Genomic DNA, 25,511 nt, shown 5'->3' on the forward strand with positions numbered 1-25,511 from the left:
TTTTCTAAAGATATACTTCAATTCACATTACATATATCCAGTGTTCTAAAGATATACTTCAATTCACATTACATATATCCAGTGTTCTAAAGATATACTTCAATTCACATTACTTATATCCAGTGTTCTAAAAATATACTTCAATTCACATTACATATATCCAGTGTTCTAAAGATATACTTCAATTCACATTACATATATCACGTGTTCTAAAAATATACTTCAATTCACATTACATATATCACGTTTTCTAAAGATATACTTCAATTCACATTACATATATCACGTTTTCTAAAGATATACTTCAATTCACATTACATATATCCAGTGTTCCAAAGATATACTTCAATTCACATTACATATATCCAGTGTTCTAAAGATATACTTCAATTCACATTACTTATATCCAGTGTTCTAAAAACATACTTCAATTCACATTACATATATCACGTGTTCTAAAGATATACTTCAATTCACTTTACATATATCCAGTGTTCTAAAGATATACTTCAATTCACATTACATATATCCAGTGTTCTAAAGATATACTTCAATTCACATTACTTATATCCAGTGTTCTAAAAATATACTTCAATTCACATTACATATATCACATGTTCTAAAGATACACATCAATTCACATTATATATATCCAGTGTTCTAAAGATATACTTCAATTCACATTACAAGTGTCCAATGATCTAAAGATATACTTCAATTCACATTACATATATCACGCGTTCTAACGATATACTTCAATTCACATTACATATATCCAGTGTTCTAAAGATATACTTCAATTCACATTACTTATATCCAGTGTTCTAAATATATACTTCAATTCACATTACATATATCACGTGTTCTAAAGATATACTTCAATTCACATTACATATATAACGTGTTCAAAAAATATACTTCAATGCACATTACTTATATCCAGTGTTCTAAAAATATACTTCAATTCACATTACATATATCCTGTGTTTTAAAGATATGCTTCAAATCACATTACATATATCCAGTGTTCTAAAGATATACTTCAATTCACATTACATATATCACGTGTTGTAAATATATACTTCAATTCACATTACATGTATCACGTATTCAAAAAATATACTTCAATTCACATTACACGTATCCAGTGTTCTAAATATATACTTCAATTCACATTACCTATATCACGTGTTCTAGAGATATACTTCAATTCACAATACATATATCCAGTATTCTAAAGATATACTTCAATTCACATAACATATAACCAGTGCTCTAAAGATATACTTCAATTCACATTACTTATATCCAGTGTTCTAAAGATATACTTCAATTCACATAACATATAACCAGTGCTCTAAAGATATACTTCAATTCACATTACATATATCCAGTGTTCTAAAGATATACTTCAATTCATATTACTTATATCCAGTGTTCTAAAAATATACTTCAATTCACATTACATATATCCAGTGTTCTAAAGATATACTTCAATTCAAATTACTTATATCCAGTGTTCTAAAAATATACTTCAATTCACATTACATATATCACGTTTTCTAAAGATATACTTCAATTCACATTACATATATCACGTTTTCTAAAGATATACTTCAATTCACATTACATATATCCAGTGTTCCAAATATATACTTCAATTAACATTACATATATCCAGTGTTCTAAAGATATACTTCAATTCACATTACTTATATCCAGTGTTCTAAAAATATACTTCAATTCACATTACATATATCCAGTGTTCTAAAGATATACTTCAATTCACATTACATATATCACATGTTCTAAAGATATACTTCAATTCACATTACAAATATCCAGTGCTCTAAAGATATACTTCAATTCACATTACATATATCACGTGTTCTAAAGATATACTTCAATTCACATTACATATATCCAGTGTTCTAAAAATATACTTCAATTCACATTACATATATCCAGTGTTCTAAAGATATACTTCAATTCACATTACATATATCACGTGTTCTAAAGATATGCATCAATTCACATTATATATATATCACGTGTTCTAAAGATATACTTCAATTCACATTACATATATCCAGTGTTCTAAAGATATACTTCAATTCATATTACTTATATCCAGTGTTCTAAAAATATGCTTCAATTCACATTACTTATATACAGTGTTCTAAAGATATACTTCAATTCACATTACATATATCCAGTGTTCTAAAAATATACTTCAATTCACATTACATATATCCAGTGCTCTAAAGATATACTTCAATTCACATAACATATAACCAGTGCTCTAAAGATATACTTCAATTCATATTACTTATATCCAGTGTTCTAAAAATATACTTCAATTCACATTACATATATCCAGTGTTCTAAAGATATACTTCAATTCACATTACTTATATCCAGTGTTCTAAAGATATACTTCAATTCACATTACATATATCCGGTGTTCTAAAGATATACTTCAATTCACATTACTTATATCCAGTGTTCTAAATATATACTTCAATTGACATTATATATATCCAGTGTTCTAAAGATCACTTCAATTCACATAACATATAACCAGTGCTCTAAAGATATACTTCAATTCACATTACTTATATCCAGTGTTCTAAAGATATACTTCAATTCATATAACATATAACCAGTGCTCTAAAGATATACTTCAATTCACATTACATATATCACGTGTTCTAAAGATATACTTCAATTCACTTTACATATATCCAGTGTTCTAAAGATATACTTCAATTCACATTACATATATCCAGTGTTCTAAAGATATACTTCAATTCACATTACTTATATCCAGTGTTCTAAAAATATACTTCAATTCACATTACATATATCACATGTTCTAAAGATACACATCAATTCACATTATATATATCCAGTGTTCTAAAGATATACTTCAATTCATATTACTTATATCCAGTGTTCTAAAAATATGCTTCAATTCACATTACTTATATCCAGTGTTCTAAAGATATACTTCAATTCACATAACATATAACCCGTGCGCTAAAGATATACTTCAATTCACATAACATATAACCAGTGCTCTAAAGATATACTTCAATTCACATAACATAACCAGTGCTCTAAAGATATACTTCAATTCACATTACATATATCCAGTGTTCTAAAGATATACTTCAATTCACATTACATATAACCAGTGCTCTAAAGATATACTTCAATTCACATTACATATATCCAGTGTTCTAAAGATATACTTCAATTCACATTACTTATATCCAGTGTTCTAAAAATATACTTCAATTTACATTACATATATCCAGTGTTCTAAAGATATACTTCAATTCACATTACATATATCACGTTTTCTAAAGATATACTTCAATTCCCATTACATATATCCAGTGTTCTAAAGATATACTTCAATTCACATTACATATATCACGTTTTCTAAAGATATACTTCAATTCACATTACATATATCCAGTGTTCTAAAGATATACTTCAATTCACATTACATATATCCAGTGTTCTAAAGATATACTTCAATTCACATTACTTATATCCAGTGTTCTAAAAATATACTTCAATTCACATTACATATATCCAGTGTTCTAAAGATATACTTCAATTCACATTACATATATCACGTGTTCTAAAAATATACTTCAATTCACATTACATATATCACGTTTTCTAAAGATATACTTCAATTCACATTACATATATCACGTTTTCTAAAGATATACTTCAATTCACATTACATATATCCAGTGTTCCAAAGATATACTTCAATTCACATTACATATATCCAGTGTTCTAAAGATATACTTCAATTCACATTACTTATATCCAGTGTTCTAAAAATATACTTCAATTCACATTACATATATCACGTGTTCTAAAGATATACTTCAATTCACTTTACATATATCCAGTGTTCTAAAGATATACTTCAATTCACATTACTTATATCACGTGTTCTAAAGATATACTTCAATTCACATTACAAATATCCAGTGTTCTAAAGATATACTTCAATTCACATTACATATATCACGTGTTTTAAAAATATACTTCAATTCACATTACATATATCCAGTGTTCTAAAGATATACTTCAATTCACATTACATATATCACGTGTTCTAAAGATATACTTCAATTCACATTACAAATATCCAGTGTTCTAAAGATATACTTCAATTCGCATTACATATATCACGTGTTCTAAAGATATACTTCAATTCACATTACATATATCCAGTGTTCTAAAAATATACTTCAATTCACATTACATATATCCAGGGTTCTAAAGATATACTTCAATTCACATTACATATATCACATGTTCTAAAGATATACTTCAATTCACATTACATAGGTCCAGTGTTCTAAAGGTATACTTCAATTCACATTACATATATCACGTGTTCTAAAGATATACTTCAATTCACATTACATATATCCAGTGTTCTAAAGATATACTTCAATTCACATTACATATATCACGTGTTCTAAATATATACTTCAATTCACATTACATGTATCACGTATTCAAAAGATATACTTCAATTCACATTACCTATATCACGTGTTCTAGAGATATACTTCAATTCACAATACATATGTCCAGTGTTCTAAAGATATACTTCAATTCACATAACATATAACCAGTGCTCTAAAGATATACTCAACTCACATTACATATATCCAGTGTTCTAAAGATATACTTCAATTCATATTACTTATATCCAGTGTTCTAAAAATATACTTCAATTCACATAACATATAACCAGTGCTCTAAAGATATACTTCAATTCACATAGCATATAACCAGTGCTCTAAAGATATACTTCAATTCACATTACATATATCCAGTGTTCTAAAGATATACTTCAATTCATATTACTTATATCCAGTGTTCTAAAAATATACTTCAATTCACATAACATATAACCAGTGCTCTAAAGATATACTTCAATTCACATTACATATATCCAGTGTTGTAAAGATATACGTCAATTCATATTACTTATATCCAGTGTTCTATAAATATACTTCAATTCACATTACATATATCCAGTGTTCTAAAGATATACTTCAATTCACATTACTTATATCCAGTGTTCTAAAAATATACTTCAATTCACATTACATATATCCAGTCTTCTAAAGATATACTTCAATTCACATAATATATAACCAGTGCTCTAAAGATATACTTCAATTCACATTACATATATCCAGTGTTCTAAAGATATACTTCAATTCACATTATATAGGTCCAGTGTTCTAAAGGTATACTTCAATTCACATTACATATATCACGTGTTCTAAAGATATACTTCAATTCACATTACATATATCCAGTGTTCTAAAGATATACTTCAATTCACATTACATATATCACGTGTTCTAAATATATACTTCAATTCACATTACATGTATCACGTATTCAAAAGATATACTTCAATTCACATTACACGTATCCAGTGTTCTAAAGATATATTTCAATTCACATTACCTTCAATTCACATAGCATATAACCAGTGCTCTAAAGATATACTTCAATTCACATTACATATATCCAGTGTTCTAAAAATATACTTCAATTCACATTACATATATCCAGTGTTCTAGAGATATACTTCAATTCACAATACTTATATCCAGTGTTCTAAAAATATACTTCAATTCACATTACATATATCCAGTGTTCTAGAGATATACTTCAATTCACAATACATATGTCCAGTGTTCTAAAGATATACTTCAATTCACATAACATATAACCAGTGCTCTAAAGATATACTTCAACTCACATTACATATATCCAGTGTTCTAAAGATATACTTCAATTCATATTACTTATATCCAGTGTTCTAAAAATATACTTCAATTCACATAACATATAACCAGTGCTCTAAAGATATACTTCAATTCACATAGCATATAACCAGTGCTCTAAAGATATACTTCAATTCACATTACATATATCCAGTGTTCTAAAGATATACTTCAATTCATATTACTCATATCCAGTGTTCTAAAAATATACTTCAATTCACATAACATAAAACCAGTGCTCTAAAGATATACTTCAATTCACATTACATATATCCAGTGTTCTAAAGATATACGTCAATTCATATTACTTATATCCAGTGTTCTATAAATATACTTCAATTCACATTACATATATCCAGTGTTCTAAAGATATACTTCAATTCACATTACTTATATCCAGTGTTCTAAAAATATACTTCAATTCACATTACATATATCCAGTGTTCTAAAGATATACTTCAATTCACATAACATATAACCAGTGCTCTAAAGATATACTTCAATTCACATTACATATATCCAGTGTTCTAAAGATATACTTCAATTCATATTACTTATATCCAGTGTTCTAAAAATATGCTTCAATTCACATTACTTATATACAGTGTTCTAAAGATATACTTCAATTCACATTACATATATCCAGTGTTCTAAAAATATGCTTCAATTCACATTACATATATCCAGTGCTCTAAAGATATACTTCAATTCACATAACATATAACCAGTGCTCTAAAGATATACTTCAATTCATATTACTTATATCCAGTGTTCTAAAAATATACTTCAATTCACATTACATATATCCAGTGTTCTAAAGATATACTTCAATTCACATTACTTATATCCAGTGTTCTAAAGATATACTTCAATTCACATTACATATATCCAGTGTTATAAAGATATACTTCAATTCACATTACTTATATCCAGTGTTCTAAATATATACTTCAATTGACATTACATATATCCAGTGTTCTAAAAATATACTTCAATTCACATTACATATATCCAGGGTTCTAAAGATATACTTCAATTCACATTACATATATCACATGTTCAAAAGATATACTTCAATTCACATTACACGTATCCAGTGTTCTAAAGATATACTTCAATTCACATTACCTATATCACGTGTTCTAGAGATATACTTCAATTCACAATACATATATCCAGTGTTCTAAAGATATACTTCAATTCACATTACATATAACCAGTGCTCTAAAGATATACTTCAATTCACATTACATATATCCAGTGTTCTAAAGATATACTTCAATTCACATTACTTATATCCAGTGTTCTAAAAATATACTTCAATTCACATTACATATATCCAGTGTTCTAAAGATATACTTCAATTCACATTACACATATCACGTTTTCTAAAGATATACTTCAATTCACATTACATATATCCAGTGTTCTAAAGATATACTTCAATTCACATTACATATATCCAGTGTTCTAAAGATATACTTCAATTCACATTACTTATATCCAGTGTTTTAAAAATATACTTCAATTCACATTACATATATCCAGTGTTCTAAAGATATACTTCAATTCACATTACATATATCACGTGTTCTAAAGATATACTTCAATTCACATTACAAATATCCAGTGTTCTAAAGATATACTTCAATTCACATTACATATATCACGTGTTCTAAAGATATACTTCAATTCACATTACATATATCCAGTGTTCTAAAGATATACTTCAATTCATATTACATATAACCAGTGCTCTAAAGATATACTTCAATTCACATTACATATATCCAGTGTTCTAACGATATACTTCAATTCACATTACATAGGTCCAGTGTTCTAAAGGTATACTTCAATTCACATTACATATATCACGTGTTCTAAAGATATACTTCAATTCACATTACATATATCCAGTGTTCTAAAGATATACTTCAATTCACATTACATATATCACGTGTTTTAAATATATACTTCAATTCACATTACATGTATCACGTATTCAAAAGATATACTTCAATTCACATTACACGTGTCCAGTGTTCTAAAGATATACTTCAATTCACATTACCTATATCACGTGTTCTAGAGATATACTTCAATTCACAATACATATGTCCAGTGTTCTAAAGATATACGTCAATTCACATAACATATAACCAGTGCTCTAAAGATATACTTCAACTCACATTACATATATCCAGTGTTCTAAAGATATACTTCAATTCATATTACTTATATGCAGTGTTCTAAAAATATACTTCAATTCACATAACATATAACCAGTGCTCTAAAGATATACTTCAATTCACATTACATTTTTCCAGTGTTCTAAAGATATACGTCAATTCATATTACTTATATCCAGTGTTCTAAAAATATACTTCAATTCACATTACATATATCCAGTGTTCTAAAGATATACTTCAATTCACATTACTTATATCCAGTGTTCTAAAAATATACTTCAATTCACATTACATATATCCAGTGTTCTAAAGATATACTTCAATTCACATAACATATAACCAGTGCTCTAAAGATATACTTCAATTCACATTACATATATCCAGTGTTCTAAAGATATACTTCAATTCATATTACTTATATCCAGTGTTCTAAAAATATGCTTCAATTCACATTACTTATATACAGTGTTCTAAAGATATACTTCAATTCACATTACATATATCCAGTGTTCTAAAAATATACTTCAATTCACATTACATATATCCAGTGCTCTAAAGATATACTTCAATTCACATAACATATAACCAGTGCTCTAAAGATATACTTCAATTCATATTACTTATATCCAGTGTTCTAAAAATATACTTCAATTCACATTACATATATCCAGTGTTCTAAAGATATACTTCAATTCACATTACTTATATCCAGTGTTCTAAAGATATACTTCAATTCACATTACATATATCCAGTGTTCTAAAGATATACTTCAATTCACATTACTTATATCCAGTGTTCTAAATATATACTTCAATTGACATTATATATATCCAGTGTTCTAAAGATCACTTCAATTCACATAACATATAACCAGTGCTCTAAAGATATACTTCAATTCACATTACTTATATCCAGTGTTCTAAAGATATACTTCAATTCATATAACATATAACCAGTGCTCTAAAGATATACTTCAATTCACATTACATATATCACGTGTTCTAAAGATATACTTCAATTCACTTTACATATATCCAGTGTTCTAAAGATATACTTCAATTCACATTACATATATCCAGTGTTCTAAAGATATACTTCAATTCACATTACTTATATCCAGTGTTCTAAAAATATACTTCAATTCACATTACATATATCACATGTTCTAAAGATACACATCAATTCACATTATATATATCCAGTGTTCTAAAGATATACTTCAATTCACATTACATGTGTCCAATGATCTAAAGATATACTTCAATTCACATTACATATATCACGCGTTCTAACGATATACTTCAATTCACATTACATATATCCAGTGTTCTAAAGATATACTTCAATTCACATTACTTATATCCAGTGTTCTAAATATATACTTCAATTCACATTACATATATCACGTGTTCTAAAGATATACTTCAATTCACATTACATATATAACGTGTTCAAAAAATATACTTCAATGCACATTACTTATATCCAGTGTTCTAAAAATATACTTCAATTCACATTACATATATCCAGTGTTCTAAAGATATACTTCAATTCACATTACATATATCCTGTGTTCTAAAGATATGCTTCAAATCACATTACATATATCCAGTGTTCTAAAGATATACTTCAATTCACATTACATATATCACGTGTTGTAAATATATACTTCAATTCACATTACATGTATCACGTATTCAAAAAATATACTTCAATTCACATTACACGTATCCAGTGTTCTAAATATATACTTCAATTCACATTACCTATATCACGTGTTCTAGAGATATACTTCAATTCACAATACATATATCCAGTATTCTAAAGATATACTTCAATTCACATAACATATAACCAGTGCTCTAAAGATATACTTCAATTCACATTACTTATATCCAGTGTTCTAAAGATATACTTCAATTCACATAACATATAACCAGTGCTCTAAAGATATACTTCAATTCACATTACATATATCCAGTGTTCTAAAGATATACTTCAATTCATATTACTTATATCCAGTGTTCTAAAAATATACTTCAATTCACATTACATATATCCAGTGTTCTAAAGATATACTTCAATTCAAATTACTTATATCCAGTGTTCTAAAAATATACTTCAATTCACATTACATATATCACGTTTTCTAAAGATATACTTCAATTCACATTACATATATCACGTTTTCTAAAGATATACTTCAATTCACATTACATATATCCAGTGTTCCAAAGATATACTTCAATTCACATTACATATATCCAGTGTTCTAAAGATATACTTCAATTCACATTACTTATATCCAGTGTTCTAAAAATATACTTCAATTCACATTACATATATCCAGTGTTCTAAAGATATACTTCAATTCACATTACATATATCACATGTTCTAAAGATATACTTCAATTCACATTACAAATATCCAGTGCTCTAAAGATATACTTCAATTCACATTACATATATCACGTGTTCTAAAGATATACTTCAATTCACATTACATATATCCAGTGTTCTAAAGATATACTTCAATTCATATTACTTATATCCAGTGTTCTAAAAATATGCTTCAATTCACATTACTTATATACAGTGTTCTAAAGATATACTTCAATTCACATTACATATATCCAGTGTTCTAAAAATATACTTCAATTCACATTACATATATCCAGTGCTCTAAAGATATACTTCAATTCACATAACATATAACCAGTGCTCTAAAGATATACTTCAATTCATATTACTTATATCCAGTGTTCTAAAAATATACTTCAATTCACATTACATATATCCAGTGTTCTAAAGATATACTTCAATTCACATTACTTATATCCAGTGTTCTAAAGATATACTTCAATTCACATTACATATATCCAGTGTTCTAAAGATATACTTCAATTCACATTACTTATATCCAGTGTTCTAAATATATACTTCAATTGACATTATATATATCCAGTGTTCTAAAGATCACTTCAATTCACATAACATATAACCAGTGCTCTAAAGATATACTTCAATTCACATTACTTATATCCAGTGTTCTAAAGATATACTTCAATTCATATAACATATAACCAGTGCTCTAAAGATATACTTCAATTCACATTACATATATCACGTGTTCTAAAGATATACTTCAATTCACTTTACATATATCCAGTGTTCTAAAGATATACTTCAATTCACATTACATATATCCAGTGTTCTAAAGATATACTTCAATTCACATTACTTATATCCAGTGTTCTAAAAATATACTTCAATTCACATTACATATATCACATGTTCTAAAGATACACATCAATTCACATTATATATATCCAGTGTTCTAAAGATATACTTCAATTCATATTACTTATATCCAGTGTTCTAAAAATATGCTTCAATTCACATTACTTATATCCAGTGTTCTAAAGATATACTTCAATTCACATAACATATAACCCGTGCTCTAAAGATATACTTCAATTCACATAACATATAACCAGTGCTCTAAAGATATACTTCAATTCACATAACATAACCAGTGCTCTAAAGATATACTTCAATTCACATTACATATATCCAGTGTTCTAAAGATATACTTCAATTCACATTACATATAACCAGTGCTCTAAAGATATACTTCAATTCACATTACATATATCCAGTGTTCTAAAGATATACTTCAATTCACATTACTTATATCCAGTGTTCTAAAAATATACTTCAATTTACATTACATATATCCAGTGTTCTAAAGATATACTTCAATTCACATTACATATATCACGTTTTCTAAAGATATACTTCAATTCCCATTACATATATCCAGTGTTCTAAAGATATACTTCAATTCACATTACATATATCACGTTTTCTAAAGATATACTTCAATTCACATTACATATATCCAGTGTTCTAAAGATATACTTCAATTCACATTACATATATCCAGTGTTCTAAAGATATACTTCAATTCACATTACTTATATCCAGTGTTCTAAAAATATACTTCAATTCACATTACATATATCCAGTGTTCTAAAGATATACTTCAATTCACATTACATATATCACGTGTTCTAAAAATATACTTCAATTCACATTACATATATCACGTTTTCTAAAGATATACTTCAATTCACATTACATATATCACGTTTTCTAAAGATATACTTCAATTCACATTACATATATCCAGTGTTCCAAAGATATACTTCAATTCACATTACATATATCCAGTGTTCTAAAGATATACTTCAATTCACATTACTTATATCCAGTGTTCTAAAAATATACTTCAATTCACATTACATATATCACGTGTTCTAAAGATATACTTCAATTCACTTTACATATATCCAGTGTTCTAAAGATATACTTCAATTCACATTACATATATCCAGTGTTCTAAAGATATACTTCAATTCACATTACTTATATCCAGTGTTCTAAAAATATACTTCAATTCACATTACATATATCACATGTTCTAAAGATACACATCAATTCACATTATATATATCCAGTGTTCTAAAGATATACTTCAATTCACATTACAAGTGTCCAATGATCTAAAGATATACTTCAATTCACATTACATATATCACGCGTTCTAACGATATACTTCAATTCACATTACATATATCCAGTGTTCTAAAGATATACTTCAATTCACATTACTTATATCCAGTGTTCTAAATATATACTTCAATTCACATTACATATATCACGTGTTCTAAAGATATACTTCAATTCACATTACATATATAACGTGTTCAAAAAATATACTTCAATGCACATTACTTATATCCAGTGTTCTAAAAATATACTTCAATTCACATTACATATATCCAGTGTTCTAAAGATATACTTCAATTCACATTACATATATCCTGTGTTCTAAAGATATGCTTCAAATCACATTACATATATCCAGTGTTCTAAAGATATACTTCAATTCACATTACATATATCACGTGTTGTAAATATATACTTCAATTCACATTACATGTATCACGTATTCAAAAAATATACTTCAATTCACATTACACGTATCCAGTGTTCTAAATATATACTTCAATTCACATTACCTATATCACGTGTTCTAGAGATATACTTCAATTCACAATACATATATCCAGTATTCTAAAGATATACTTCAATTCACATAACATATAACCAGTGCTCTAAAGATATACTTCAATTCACATTACTTATATCCAGTGTTCTAAAGATATACTTCAATTCACATAACATATAACCAGTGCTCTAAAGATATACTTCAATTCACATTACATATATCCAGTGTTCTAAAGATATACTTCAATTCATATTACTTATATCCAGTGTTCTAAAAATATACTTCAATTCACATTACATATATCCAGTGTTCTAAAGATATACTTCAATTCAAATTACTTATATCCAGTGTTCTAAAAATATACTTCAATTCACATTACATATATCACGTTTTCTAAAGATATACTTCAATTCACATTACATATATCACGTTTTCTAAAGATATACTTCAATTCACATTACATATATCCAGTGTTCCAAATATATACTTCAATTCACATTACATATATCCAGTGTTCTAAAGATATACTTCAATTCACATTACTTATATCCAGTGTTCTAAAAATATACTTCAATTCACATTACATATATCCAGTGTTCTAAAGATATACTTCAATTCACATTACATATATCACATGTTCTAAAGATATACTTCAATTCACATTACAAATATCCAGTGCTCTAAAGATATACTTCAATTCACATTACATATATCACGTGTTCTAAAGATATACTTCAATTCACATTACATATATCCAGTGTTCTAAAAATATACTTCAATTCACATTACATATATCCAGTGTTCTAAAGATATACTTCAATTCACATTACATATATCACGTGTTCTAAAGATATACTTCAATTCATATTACTTATATCCAGTGTTCTAAAAATATGCTTCAATTCACATTACTTATATACAGTGTTCTAAAGATATACTTCAATTCACATTACATATATCCAGTGTTCTAAAAATATACTTCAATTCACATTACATATATCCAGTGCTCTAAAGATATACTTCAATTCACATAACATATAACCAGTGCTCTAAAGATATACTTCAATTCATATTACTTATATCCAGTGTTCTAAAAATATACTTCAATTCACATTACATATATCCAGTGTTCTAAAGATATACTTCAATTCACATTACTTATATCCAGTGTTCTAAAGATATACTTCAATTCACATTACATATATCCAGTGTTCTAAAGATATACTTCAATTCACATTACTTATATCCAGTGTTCTAAATATATACTTCAATTGACATTATATATATCCAGTGTTCTAAAGATCACTTCAATTCACATAACATATAACCAGTGCTCTAAAGATATACTTCAATTCACATTACTTATATCCAGTGTTCTAAAGATATACTTCAATTCATATAACATATAACCAGTGCTCTAAAGATATACTTCAATTCACATTACATATATCACGTGTTCTAAAGATATACTTCAATTCACTTTACATATATCCAGTGTTCTAAAGATATACTTCAATTCACATTACATATATCCAGTGTTCTAAAGATATACTTCAATTCACATTACTTATATCCAGTGTTCTAAAAATATACTTCAATTCACATTACATATATCACATGTTCTAAAGATACACATCAATTCACATTATATATATCCAGTGTTCTAAAGATATACTTCAATTCATATTACTTATATCCAGTGTTCTAAAAATATGCTTCAATTCACATTACTTATATCCAGTGTTCTAAAGATATACTTCAATTCACATAACATATAACCCGTGCTCTAAAGATATACTTCAATTCACATAACATATAACCAGTGCTCTAAAGATATACTTCAATTCACATAACATAACCAGTGCTCTAAAGATATACTTCAATTCACATTACATATATCCAGTGTTCTAAAGATATACTTCAATTCACATTACATATAACCAGTGCTCTAAAGATATACTTCAATTCACATTACATATATCCAGTGTTCTAAAGATATACTTCAATTCACATTACTTATATCCAGTGTTCTAAAAATATACTTCAATTTACATTACATATATCCAGTGTTCTAAAGATATACTTCAATTCACATTACATATATCACGTTTTCTAAAGATATACTTCAATTCCCATTACATATATCCAGTGTTCTAAAGATATACTTCAATTCACATTACATATATCACGTTTTCTAAAGATATACTTCAATTCACATTACATATATCCAGTGTTCTAAAGATATACTTCAATTCACATTACATATATCCAGTGTTCTAAAGATATACTTCAATTCACATTACTTATATCCAGTGTTCTAAAAATATACTTCAATTCACATTACATATATCCAGTGTTCTAAAGATATACTTCAATTCACATTACATATATCACGTGTTCTAAAAATATACTTCAATTCACATTACATATATCACGTTTTCTAAAGATATACTTCAATTCACATTACATATATCACGTTTTCTAAAGATATACTTCAATTCACATTACATATATCCAGTGTTCCAAAGATATACTTCAATTCACATTACATATATCCAGTGTTCTAAAGATATACTTCAATTCACATTACTTATATCCAGTGTTCTAAAAATATACTTCAATTCACATTACATATATCACGTGTTCTAAAGATATACTTCAATTCACTTTACATATATCCAGTGTTCTAAAGATATACTTCAATTCACATTACATATATCCAGTGTTCTAAAGATATACTTCAATTCACATTACTTATATCCAGTGTTCTAAAAATATACTTCAATTCACATTACATATATCACATGTTCTAAAGATACACATCAATTCACATTATATATATCCAGTGTTCTAAAGATATACTTCAATTCACATTACATGTGTCCAATGATCTAAAGATATACTTCAATTCACATTACATATATCACGCGTTCTAACGATATACTTCAATTCACATTACATATATCCAGTGTTCTAAAGATATACTTCAATTCACATTACTTATATCCAGTGTTCTAAATATATACTTCAATTCACATTACATATATCACGTGTTCTAAAGATATACTTCAATTCACATTACATATATAACGTGTTCAAAAAATATACTTCAATGCACATTACTTATATCCAGTGTTCTAAAAATATACTTCAATTCACATTACATATATCCAGTGTTCTAAAGATATACTTCAATTCACATTACATATATCCTGTGTTCTAAAGATATGCTTCAAATCACATTACATATATCCAGTGTTCTAAAGATATACTTCAATTCACATTACATATATCACGTGTTGTAAATATATACTTCAATTCACATTACATGTATCACGTATTCAAAAAATATACTTCAATTCACATTACACGTATCCAGTGTTCTAAATATATACTTCAATTCACATTACCTGTATCACGTGTTCTAGAGATATACTTCAATTCACAATACATATATCCAGTATTCTAAAGATATACTTCAATTCACATAACATATAACCAGTGCTCTAAAGATATACTTCAATTCACATTACTTATATCCAGTGTTCTAAAGATATACTTCAATTCACATAACATATAACCAGTGCTCTAAAGATATACTTCAATTCACATTACATATATCCAGTGTTCTAAAGATATACTTCAATTCATATTACTTATATCCAGTGTTCTAAAAATATACTTCAATTCACATTACATATATCCAGTGTTCTAAAGATATACTTCAATTCAAATTACTTATATCCAGTGTTCTAAAAATATACTTCAATTCACATTACATATATCACGTTTTCTAAAGATATACTTCAATTCACATTACATATATCACGTTTTCTAAAGATATACTTCAATTCACATTACATATATCCAGTGTTCCAAAGATATACTTCAATTCACATTACATATATCCAGTGTTCTAAAGATATACTTCAATTCACATTACTTATATCCAGTGTTCTAAAAATATACTTCAATTCACATTACATATATCCAGTGTTCTAAAGATATACTTCAATTCACATTACATATATCACATGTTCTAAAGATATACTTCAATTCACATTACAAATATCCAGTGCTCTAAAGATATACTTCAATTCACATTACATATATCACGTGTTCTAAAGATATACTTCAATTCACATTACATATATCCAGTGTTCTAAAAATATACTTCAATTCACATTACATATATCCAGTGTTCTAAAGATATACTTCAATTCACATTACATATATCACGTGTTCTAAAGATATGCATCAATTCACATTATATATATATCACGTGTTCTAAAGATATACTTCAATTCACATTACATAGGTCCAGTGTTCTAAATGTATACTTCAATTCACATTACATATATCATGTGTTCTAAAGATATAGTTCAATTCACATTCCATATATCCAGTGTTCTAAAGATATACTTCAATTCACATTACATATATCACGTGTTCTAAATATATACTTCAATTCACATTACATGTATCACGTATTCAAAAGATATACTTCAATTCACATTACACGTATCCAGTGTTCTAAAGATATACTTCAATTCACATTACCTATATCACGTGTTCTAGAGATATACTTCAATTCACAATACATATATCCAGTGTTCTAAAGATATACTTCAATTCACATAACATATAACCAGTGCTCTAAAGATATACTTCAACTCACATTACATATATCCAGTGTTCTAAAGATATACTTCAATTCATATTACTTATATCCAGTGTTCTAAAAATATACTTCAATTCACATAACATATAACCAGTGCTCTAAAGATATACTTCAATTCACATAACATATAACCAGTGCTCTAAAGATATACTTCAATTCATATTACTTATATCCAGTGTTCTAAAAATATGCTTCAATTCACATTACTTATATCCAGTGTTCTAAAGATATACTTCAATTCACATAACATATAACCCGTGCTCTAAAGATATACTTCAATTCACATAACATATAACCAGTGCTCTAAAGATATACTTCAATTCACATAACATAACCAGTGCTCTAAAGATATACTTCAATTCACATTACATATATCCAGTGTTCTAAAGATATACTTCAATTCACATTACATATAACCAGTGCTCTAAAGATATACTTCAATTCACATTACATATATCCAGTGTTCTAAAGATATACTTCAATTCACATTACTTATATCCAGTGTTCTAAAAATATACTTCAATTTACATTACATATATCCAGTGTTCTAAAGATATACTTCAATTCACATTACATATATCACGTTTTCTAAAGATATACTTCAATTCCCATTACATATATCCAGTGTTCTAAAGATATACTTCAATTCACATTACATATATCCAGTGTTCTAAAGATATACTTCAATTCACATTACATATATCCAGTGTTCTAAAGATATACTTCAATTCACATTACTTATATCCAGTGTTCTAAAAATATACTTCAATTCACATTACATATATCCAGTGTTCTAAAGATATACTTCAATTCACATTACATATATCACGTGTTCTAAAAATATACTTCAATTCACATTACATATATCCAGTGTTCTAAAGATATACTTCAATTCACATTACATATATCCAGTGTTCTAAAAATATACTTCAATTCACATTACATATATCCAGTGTTCTAAAGATATACTTCAATTCACATTACAAATATCCAGTGTTCTAAAGATATACTTCAATTCACATTACGTATATCACGTGTTCTAAAGATATACTTCAATTCACATTACATATATCCAGTGTTCTAAAAATATACTTCAATTCACATTACATATATCCAGTGTTCTAAAGATATACTTCAATTCACATTACATATATCACGTGTTCTAAAGATATACATCAATTCACATTATATATATATATCACGTGTTCTAAAGATATACTTCAATTCACATTACATAGGTCCAGTGTTCTAAAGGTATACTTCAATTCACATTACATATATCACGTGTTCTAAAGATATACTTCAATTCACATTACATATATCCAGTGTTCTAAATATATGCTTCAGTTCACATTACACGTATCCAGTGTTCTAAAGATATACTTCAATTCACATAACATATATCCAGTACTCTAAAGATATACTTCAACTCACATTACATATACCCAGTGCACTAGAGACAGAACTTTTCACTTCGCAAGGTTTGTGTTCTAAATATACATAACTTCAATACTAATAGCATATAACCAATGTTCTAAATATAGACTGAAATTCAAATTACGTATATTCAGTTTTCGAAAAATATACTTTAATTCACAGGTTCTAATTTAGACAGATCAATGCAAATCACATGGGGTATAACTAATGGTCTTTTATTAACGTGCACTATATTCAGTGTTATATTATATAGTTATCTACACTCGCATGTTCTAAAATGTTTTAAAGTATTCGCAAAGCCATTATTCTATGCATAACTGTTATACGATATTGTGTCATCAAAAAATGCTTCTCCAAGATAAACTTGATGGGCTACATATTATTGTTCTCTAGTCGTTAATTACTCGGAATGTATTATTAGTTAAACTAAATTGAAGTCTTGAACATATGGAGTAAGATAAGCCATGAACTGGAATCAGTAGTTGAGGCGTTCATGAGTTATGCGTGATATAATCTGACGTCACTGCGTATCATGAATAAGTAATAGGATTGGTATGCTGCGGAATCGACCAGTGGTGGTTGTTTCGCGTCGGACCGCGATTTAAGAAAAACGAATATAACATTACAACGCCTTGGTCAGTCTATATTCCATATTCACTTGGATGCAGTTGCAAATAATATTATGCAATATCAAATAATAACATGTGTAAATTTAAAAAGGAAAGGGACAGGATAACTCTAATGGAAGTAGGTGTTCATCAAATAAATCCCTTGACTTGAATTTTATCACCGGTTTCGCGTGCAATTCGGTAGACTTATTGTTGTCCTAAGCTGTTGAAAATTCGATAACAGTCCAATCTCCATAAATGCTCGGCATTTTTTTGGCAATTTCTGACTCATATATCTTACGAATACTGTAATTGTTGCATTCTGTATACATATTACTTCATACGCCAAATGCCAAAAATTAAATATGTCAGCTTTGAAATTGCACTTTTTGCAATGTGTTTTTTTTATTTTCAAATTAACAGTTAAACTGTTGTAGGTAGACATACAAATTACGCTCGTTTTCCCCGAGTTTGTCATATTCGTTTTCAGAATCGCTGTTATACCTACAAGACATAATAATAACATGACAAATACATATATGTGAATTTATTCAAGCGAAATTTAACCATCTACTAGTTTTGCTGATTAGTTCATCAATATGATAATTCAATTAAGTTACAAATATTAATATCCAGACACTTATACACCAACACCCATTGCCTAATTTCTATCTCGTTACCGCCAATTTACGAATGATATACATGTCGTACACTAAAATACAAGAGCTCTGAAAGCCGGTACACCGTCACAAGCTTTATTTTGCACTTACCATAGCATACTACTAGAAATTATCGATTACCGGATTAGATGACACGACAGAAATCCCAATTATGGCACGTCATAACGAACCATTATTGATTCCCGTGATATTTCAAAGATACATATATAGTATAGATCTGTGTACATTTAACCATGTTTCCAGTTTCTATATTCCTATCCGTATTATTCACCCGTTAGTAATAAACATCAGTCACGGGTACGTTAATCGCATGATGACGAATGCGCACATTACATTTCTCACATTGATTAAGATGTGAATTATATCGTTACTGACTACGCAAATTCAGAAATCTGTCAACTATTAAATACGCTATTGTAGGACGTCGTATCTGCATTAATGAGTGTATGTGTAGTTTAAATTATTACGATATGCAGATAATTTACTGTTAGGCGAGATACGCGCAAATTATTGAACGTCTTAAAGCTGTGTTAGTCAGTGGAATCATGAACTGAATGTGGTAATTGTAATTAATCCAAGATTGCCCGGGAAGTAATTTGCTATCGAATAAATGTCGGTGTTTGATTTAGATAAACTGTTGCTTGTGGTTTGGCTGGCAAGAACACATATACACATCGGTGCACGTAACCTTGCATTACAATCGTGAGCAATCGATTATAGACATGCAAGATTTATTGAATTTTACTTTCCACTATCAATCGTATGCCAATTAATGTGTCACATTGCAGGTCCCACTGGATACACGTACATGTTATTCTAGTACCAGTGTGATTAAAGATGCGGTATCCTCCTTTTACTGAACGTTCAACATACCGAGACATCGGTTCAATTCAATTTCTACTGTAGCAATATCTAGGCGCATTGAAGCCATCATTAGTTGTTTTAACTATTAACTAGTTTATTGTAACTGTAGTTGTGATCACGTATATCGCGAAATACATCTCCTTAAAACATAGAAATGATATTGGTTTGTGATATGCTCCATCAGTGCGTGTCTATAATTGAGTCTAAAATAGGACATACCTAAGGTAAGTATGCCTTAATATAATGTGCTTCTTCAAATTACACCACGAGAGAAACTGCAGATTAATCTAAATGTTGTTCGTTTGATACTTACCATCTAATGAAATACATGAAAATATTTATCCAATTAAATAAAACGTCATAAACGTTTGATATTGAAATGCATCACGTTCTTACAACAATTCATTCGTTGTGCATTGCAAAAATATAGATTGCTATAAGCAATACATTTCTAGATGTACAAAACAAATGAATTCCTGGAAACTAATTTGAAATAAATTTTATTTACGTGAACCAAAGACAAACATGTGTTATGTTTCCTATACAATTGCTTTTGAAATTTTAGTGAATGTAGAAAACACGGTATGAAATACTTTGTATTGTTCAATTAATAAAAGACGAGGTATAATATAGTAATCACAAAGAAAGAAGACATGTATACTCAATGTATCTGTCTATGGTTTATACATAAACGTACAACTATGTATAAGAGACCGAAATAACGAACCAGACATATAAATTATATTAAACTGACAACATGGTGTTATTACCATGACTCAGGGCTCCCTCTGCGTCATGCATGCGTGCTTTCAAAATTAAAATTTTGTTTTACCATACACTGGGAAAGTGCTTGAACGAATTAACTTGTTCATAGTTCTATAAATTCGATAGTAATATCAACGGATTTGCCAACAGCGTTGTACGAATAATACACAATATAATTAAAATTACAATTGTAACAGAGGCTTATTTCCAAGATTACGTTCCAAAAGAAACTTTTTTAATTTTGTAATGTCTCGAATCAGACATAGTATTGAAACCATTAGAATGCCGAAATCTAGATTGATAGTAACAGTGAACGGACGGTGGTTGCGCAGAAGATAGTTAGCAAATAGAATCAACACTGGGAAGGTACGTGAAAACACTCTATTGACTATGTCTTGCTAGTAGTCACCGAGGTAATATGCAAGGGAAAAGTCAAAACTATTATTTCCGATCGACACAGCTTTCCAAATGCAACTGCTAACGGAAGGTTAAAACGAAGGAATGGCGTGCCTAATTCGCGTAAGTAATAAAAGTGGCTTATGGTTCCCCGGGGAAAGGTTGAAACTTTGAATGCTTTGCATATAAGCATTTTAAGACATTTCGAACTGTATCGATTTTCCCTGATTACTTTGCATAATTATTCACTAAATCCAGGTCACTCAATATGTTAAATATATGAGGAAATATGGTTAATTTCATATATAAAGGTGAAATGTTTATTCGCTATAGTATACCTTCCACATCGCACGTACATATATAAACGTGTTTCCATCTTGACGCATTAGGTTACATTGGTATTGTCATGGTAACCACGAGAAATACAGTAACACAAGAAAGCTAAACCTAAAATAAAATGTTAACTATGTGGAATGTCATCGATTTGACCATTTATTACGTACATAAAAATAGGATATATGTATATTTACATTACACTACAAATGACACCATGGTTTATGCTACAGTGTGTACTGCTTTGGTACTATGTATTAAAACAAACGTAGTCGTTGATGAGCACACATGTTTTTTATGTCCGTGGATACGAGTAACACGGTGCTTCTATGATATGTTCACAATTCCGTGATTTCCCCCAATATTCTATTCTATATATATTGAACAATTGTTTCAAGGCAAACTTAGTTTAAGAACACAAAAGTAAATCAATAAGCTGAATTGAATAATGCATGTTGGTATTCACATAAAAACATCCATTTGTGTATCATTAGTTATCAAGCAGTTATATGCGCACAAACCGCTATGAAATCATTACCCATATGTGCATGTTAATATCAGAAACACGGGGATTAGGCACGCAGTAGTATTTTTTACATGCTATGTTGAAATGTACACAATGTCTGACAGCTCGATTCCGCCTAATAACTGCATTATCGTGGTGTATTTATGTTCATCACGTCGTATAGTGTCCCTCATTTGACAGTAATACGACGTGAAGTAAAACTCGGTACGAGGTAATCAAGCAGCAAATAACATCGATATCCACTATTGCACGTTATTACATTGCTTAGACGTTTGACATTTTTCAAGCAGGTACATTTTCCTGTATGTTATTCGTATCGCGTACGCTTGTATAGTATAGAGTATGCTAGAGACATAACAGTGAACTCGAAATTCTTCGACAATTTCAGAAAAGGGAATATATTTAGAGGTGAAAACCAGTGTGTCAAAGATTATTCATAGTAACTTAATATTTTATGGAAACTTTTCTTTGCAGTAACATATAAGAATATTTTTTTTAAATATTATACTTACCTGCTGCAAAAAGATGACTGTTGGACACATACCCTTTCCGAAAATCCAACGGCCTAACATAATAGTTGGAAAGGTGAACGGCATACAGAATATAGCCATGAATAGATCTGCCACTGCTAGGTTGACGAGGAAAGCGCTGAGTCCCGTTCTAGACGATTTCCCTAAGATAAGTACACATAACACTATGACGTTACCTAGTATTGACAACACCATGTTACAAGTAAACGTTAAACTAAGTATAATCTGATACTGCAACGGCAATTCCATGTCTAGGTATTCATATTCACTCGTGTTAGTGGTTGAATTGCTGCCCACAAAACCATCTTCGACGTCGTAGTCGTTATCTCGTAGTTCAGACATTTTGTTGTTAGAAACGCTCGCGCCGACACAAGATCTATTCGAATTCTTGTGAAACAGAACATAAGATCATAGCTTTTCGGGTGTTATTTGTAGAGTATAGGATAACACTGTCACATGAGTTCTGTTAATGTTGATGATGATATTCTGGTACTGTTGCACAAATTATTTTAAACAACTTGTGTAAATTCGGTAGATTCATCTGAATACTTAATTATCATAGCCGACACGCTTTCATCAGGCTGATAATGCTTTGTGATTGGTTGTTCATTCACGTGACTGTGCGTGGGAGGGTTTGCTACATAGCAATGGTTACTATCCTATTGCTCGGCAAAGCATTCCGTCACACATGGATAGATCGATGCATACGGTAATAAACACATGTTCAATAAGCGTAACGAATAGCAAAAATAGTTTGTAAAATGCAATTTGCGATCATATTAAAAACCATTGGGTGTTGCTTTTTAACTTATTTCTTGTTTGTTATTTACTGGATGCGATATTAATCGAATGTGGAAATAACTATTTTTTTACTTCCCAATAAGTTAAATGTGAAGTCCAATGAATCGTAAGTTTTGTCTAGAGGTCCTAACATCATCTGGTAAATGAATGTAGCATGAGGCAAATTAACACGTGATCTTTGTTGAGAAGACTTCTCAAATGTCGATTACCCCAAGCAATACAACATAAAAGTACAGTTTGTCACATCACTAGCATTTACACACAAGGTTATACAAGTTTGGTCAGCAAAAACACAAAAATTTCAACAAATATTCATATGAACTGAGATACACACCGCAGCGTGCGTCTATTTACCTTCATTAACTATGGTATTAAATAAGAGATACATGTAATACATTATGGTTTAATTTTGAATACATATAATATTAAAACCCTTCACGAAATTACGATTTGCCTGAATATATAATTTAAAACAACGTTATTATTTTGACATATATATATATAGAGTATCGATTGACGACTTTTTGGTCAGTATTGAAATTTATTTGATATGTATTTTTACGCCTTAGAAAGACTCTCTGATAACACTCTGCAAACCTTTTGGGATATGCTATCTTTGACTCCTGGAGGACGCTATGTGTTGTTCTTTTATATACATTTTGCTCTGAACTCAATGTAACTATAATGTTAGTAGCTATTTCATACCAATATAACCATGGCAACAATGATGTTGAATGATAACAACTAAATATTTCACGGCTAGGGCACTAGACGTTCGAG

At 28.5% G+C, this 25,511-nt stretch overlaps 1 protein-coding gene across 1 annotated transcript in view; it reads right to left on the minus strand.

The window, feature by feature from the left end:
- LOC100375277 (RYamide receptor-like) overlaps positions 1-24,272 on the minus strand; it is a 65,524-nt gene extending 41,252 nt beyond the window's left edge. Inside the window, exon 1 of the mRNA XM_085494060.1 lies at positions 23,913-24,272. Coding sequence (XP_085350186.1) covers positions 23,913-24,272 — 360 coding nt within the window. The remainder of the gene's footprint in view (positions 1-23,912) is intronic.
- Positions 24,273-25,511: the final 1,239 nt, after the last annotated feature.

Source organism: Saccoglossus kowalevskii, chromosome 19 (genome assembly GCF_978046115.1).
Source record: "Saccoglossus kowalevskii chromosome 19, keSacKowa6.1, whole genome shotgun sequence".
Taxonomy (NCBI): domain Eukaryota; kingdom Metazoa; phylum Hemichordata; class Enteropneusta; family Harrimaniidae; genus Saccoglossus; species Saccoglossus kowalevskii.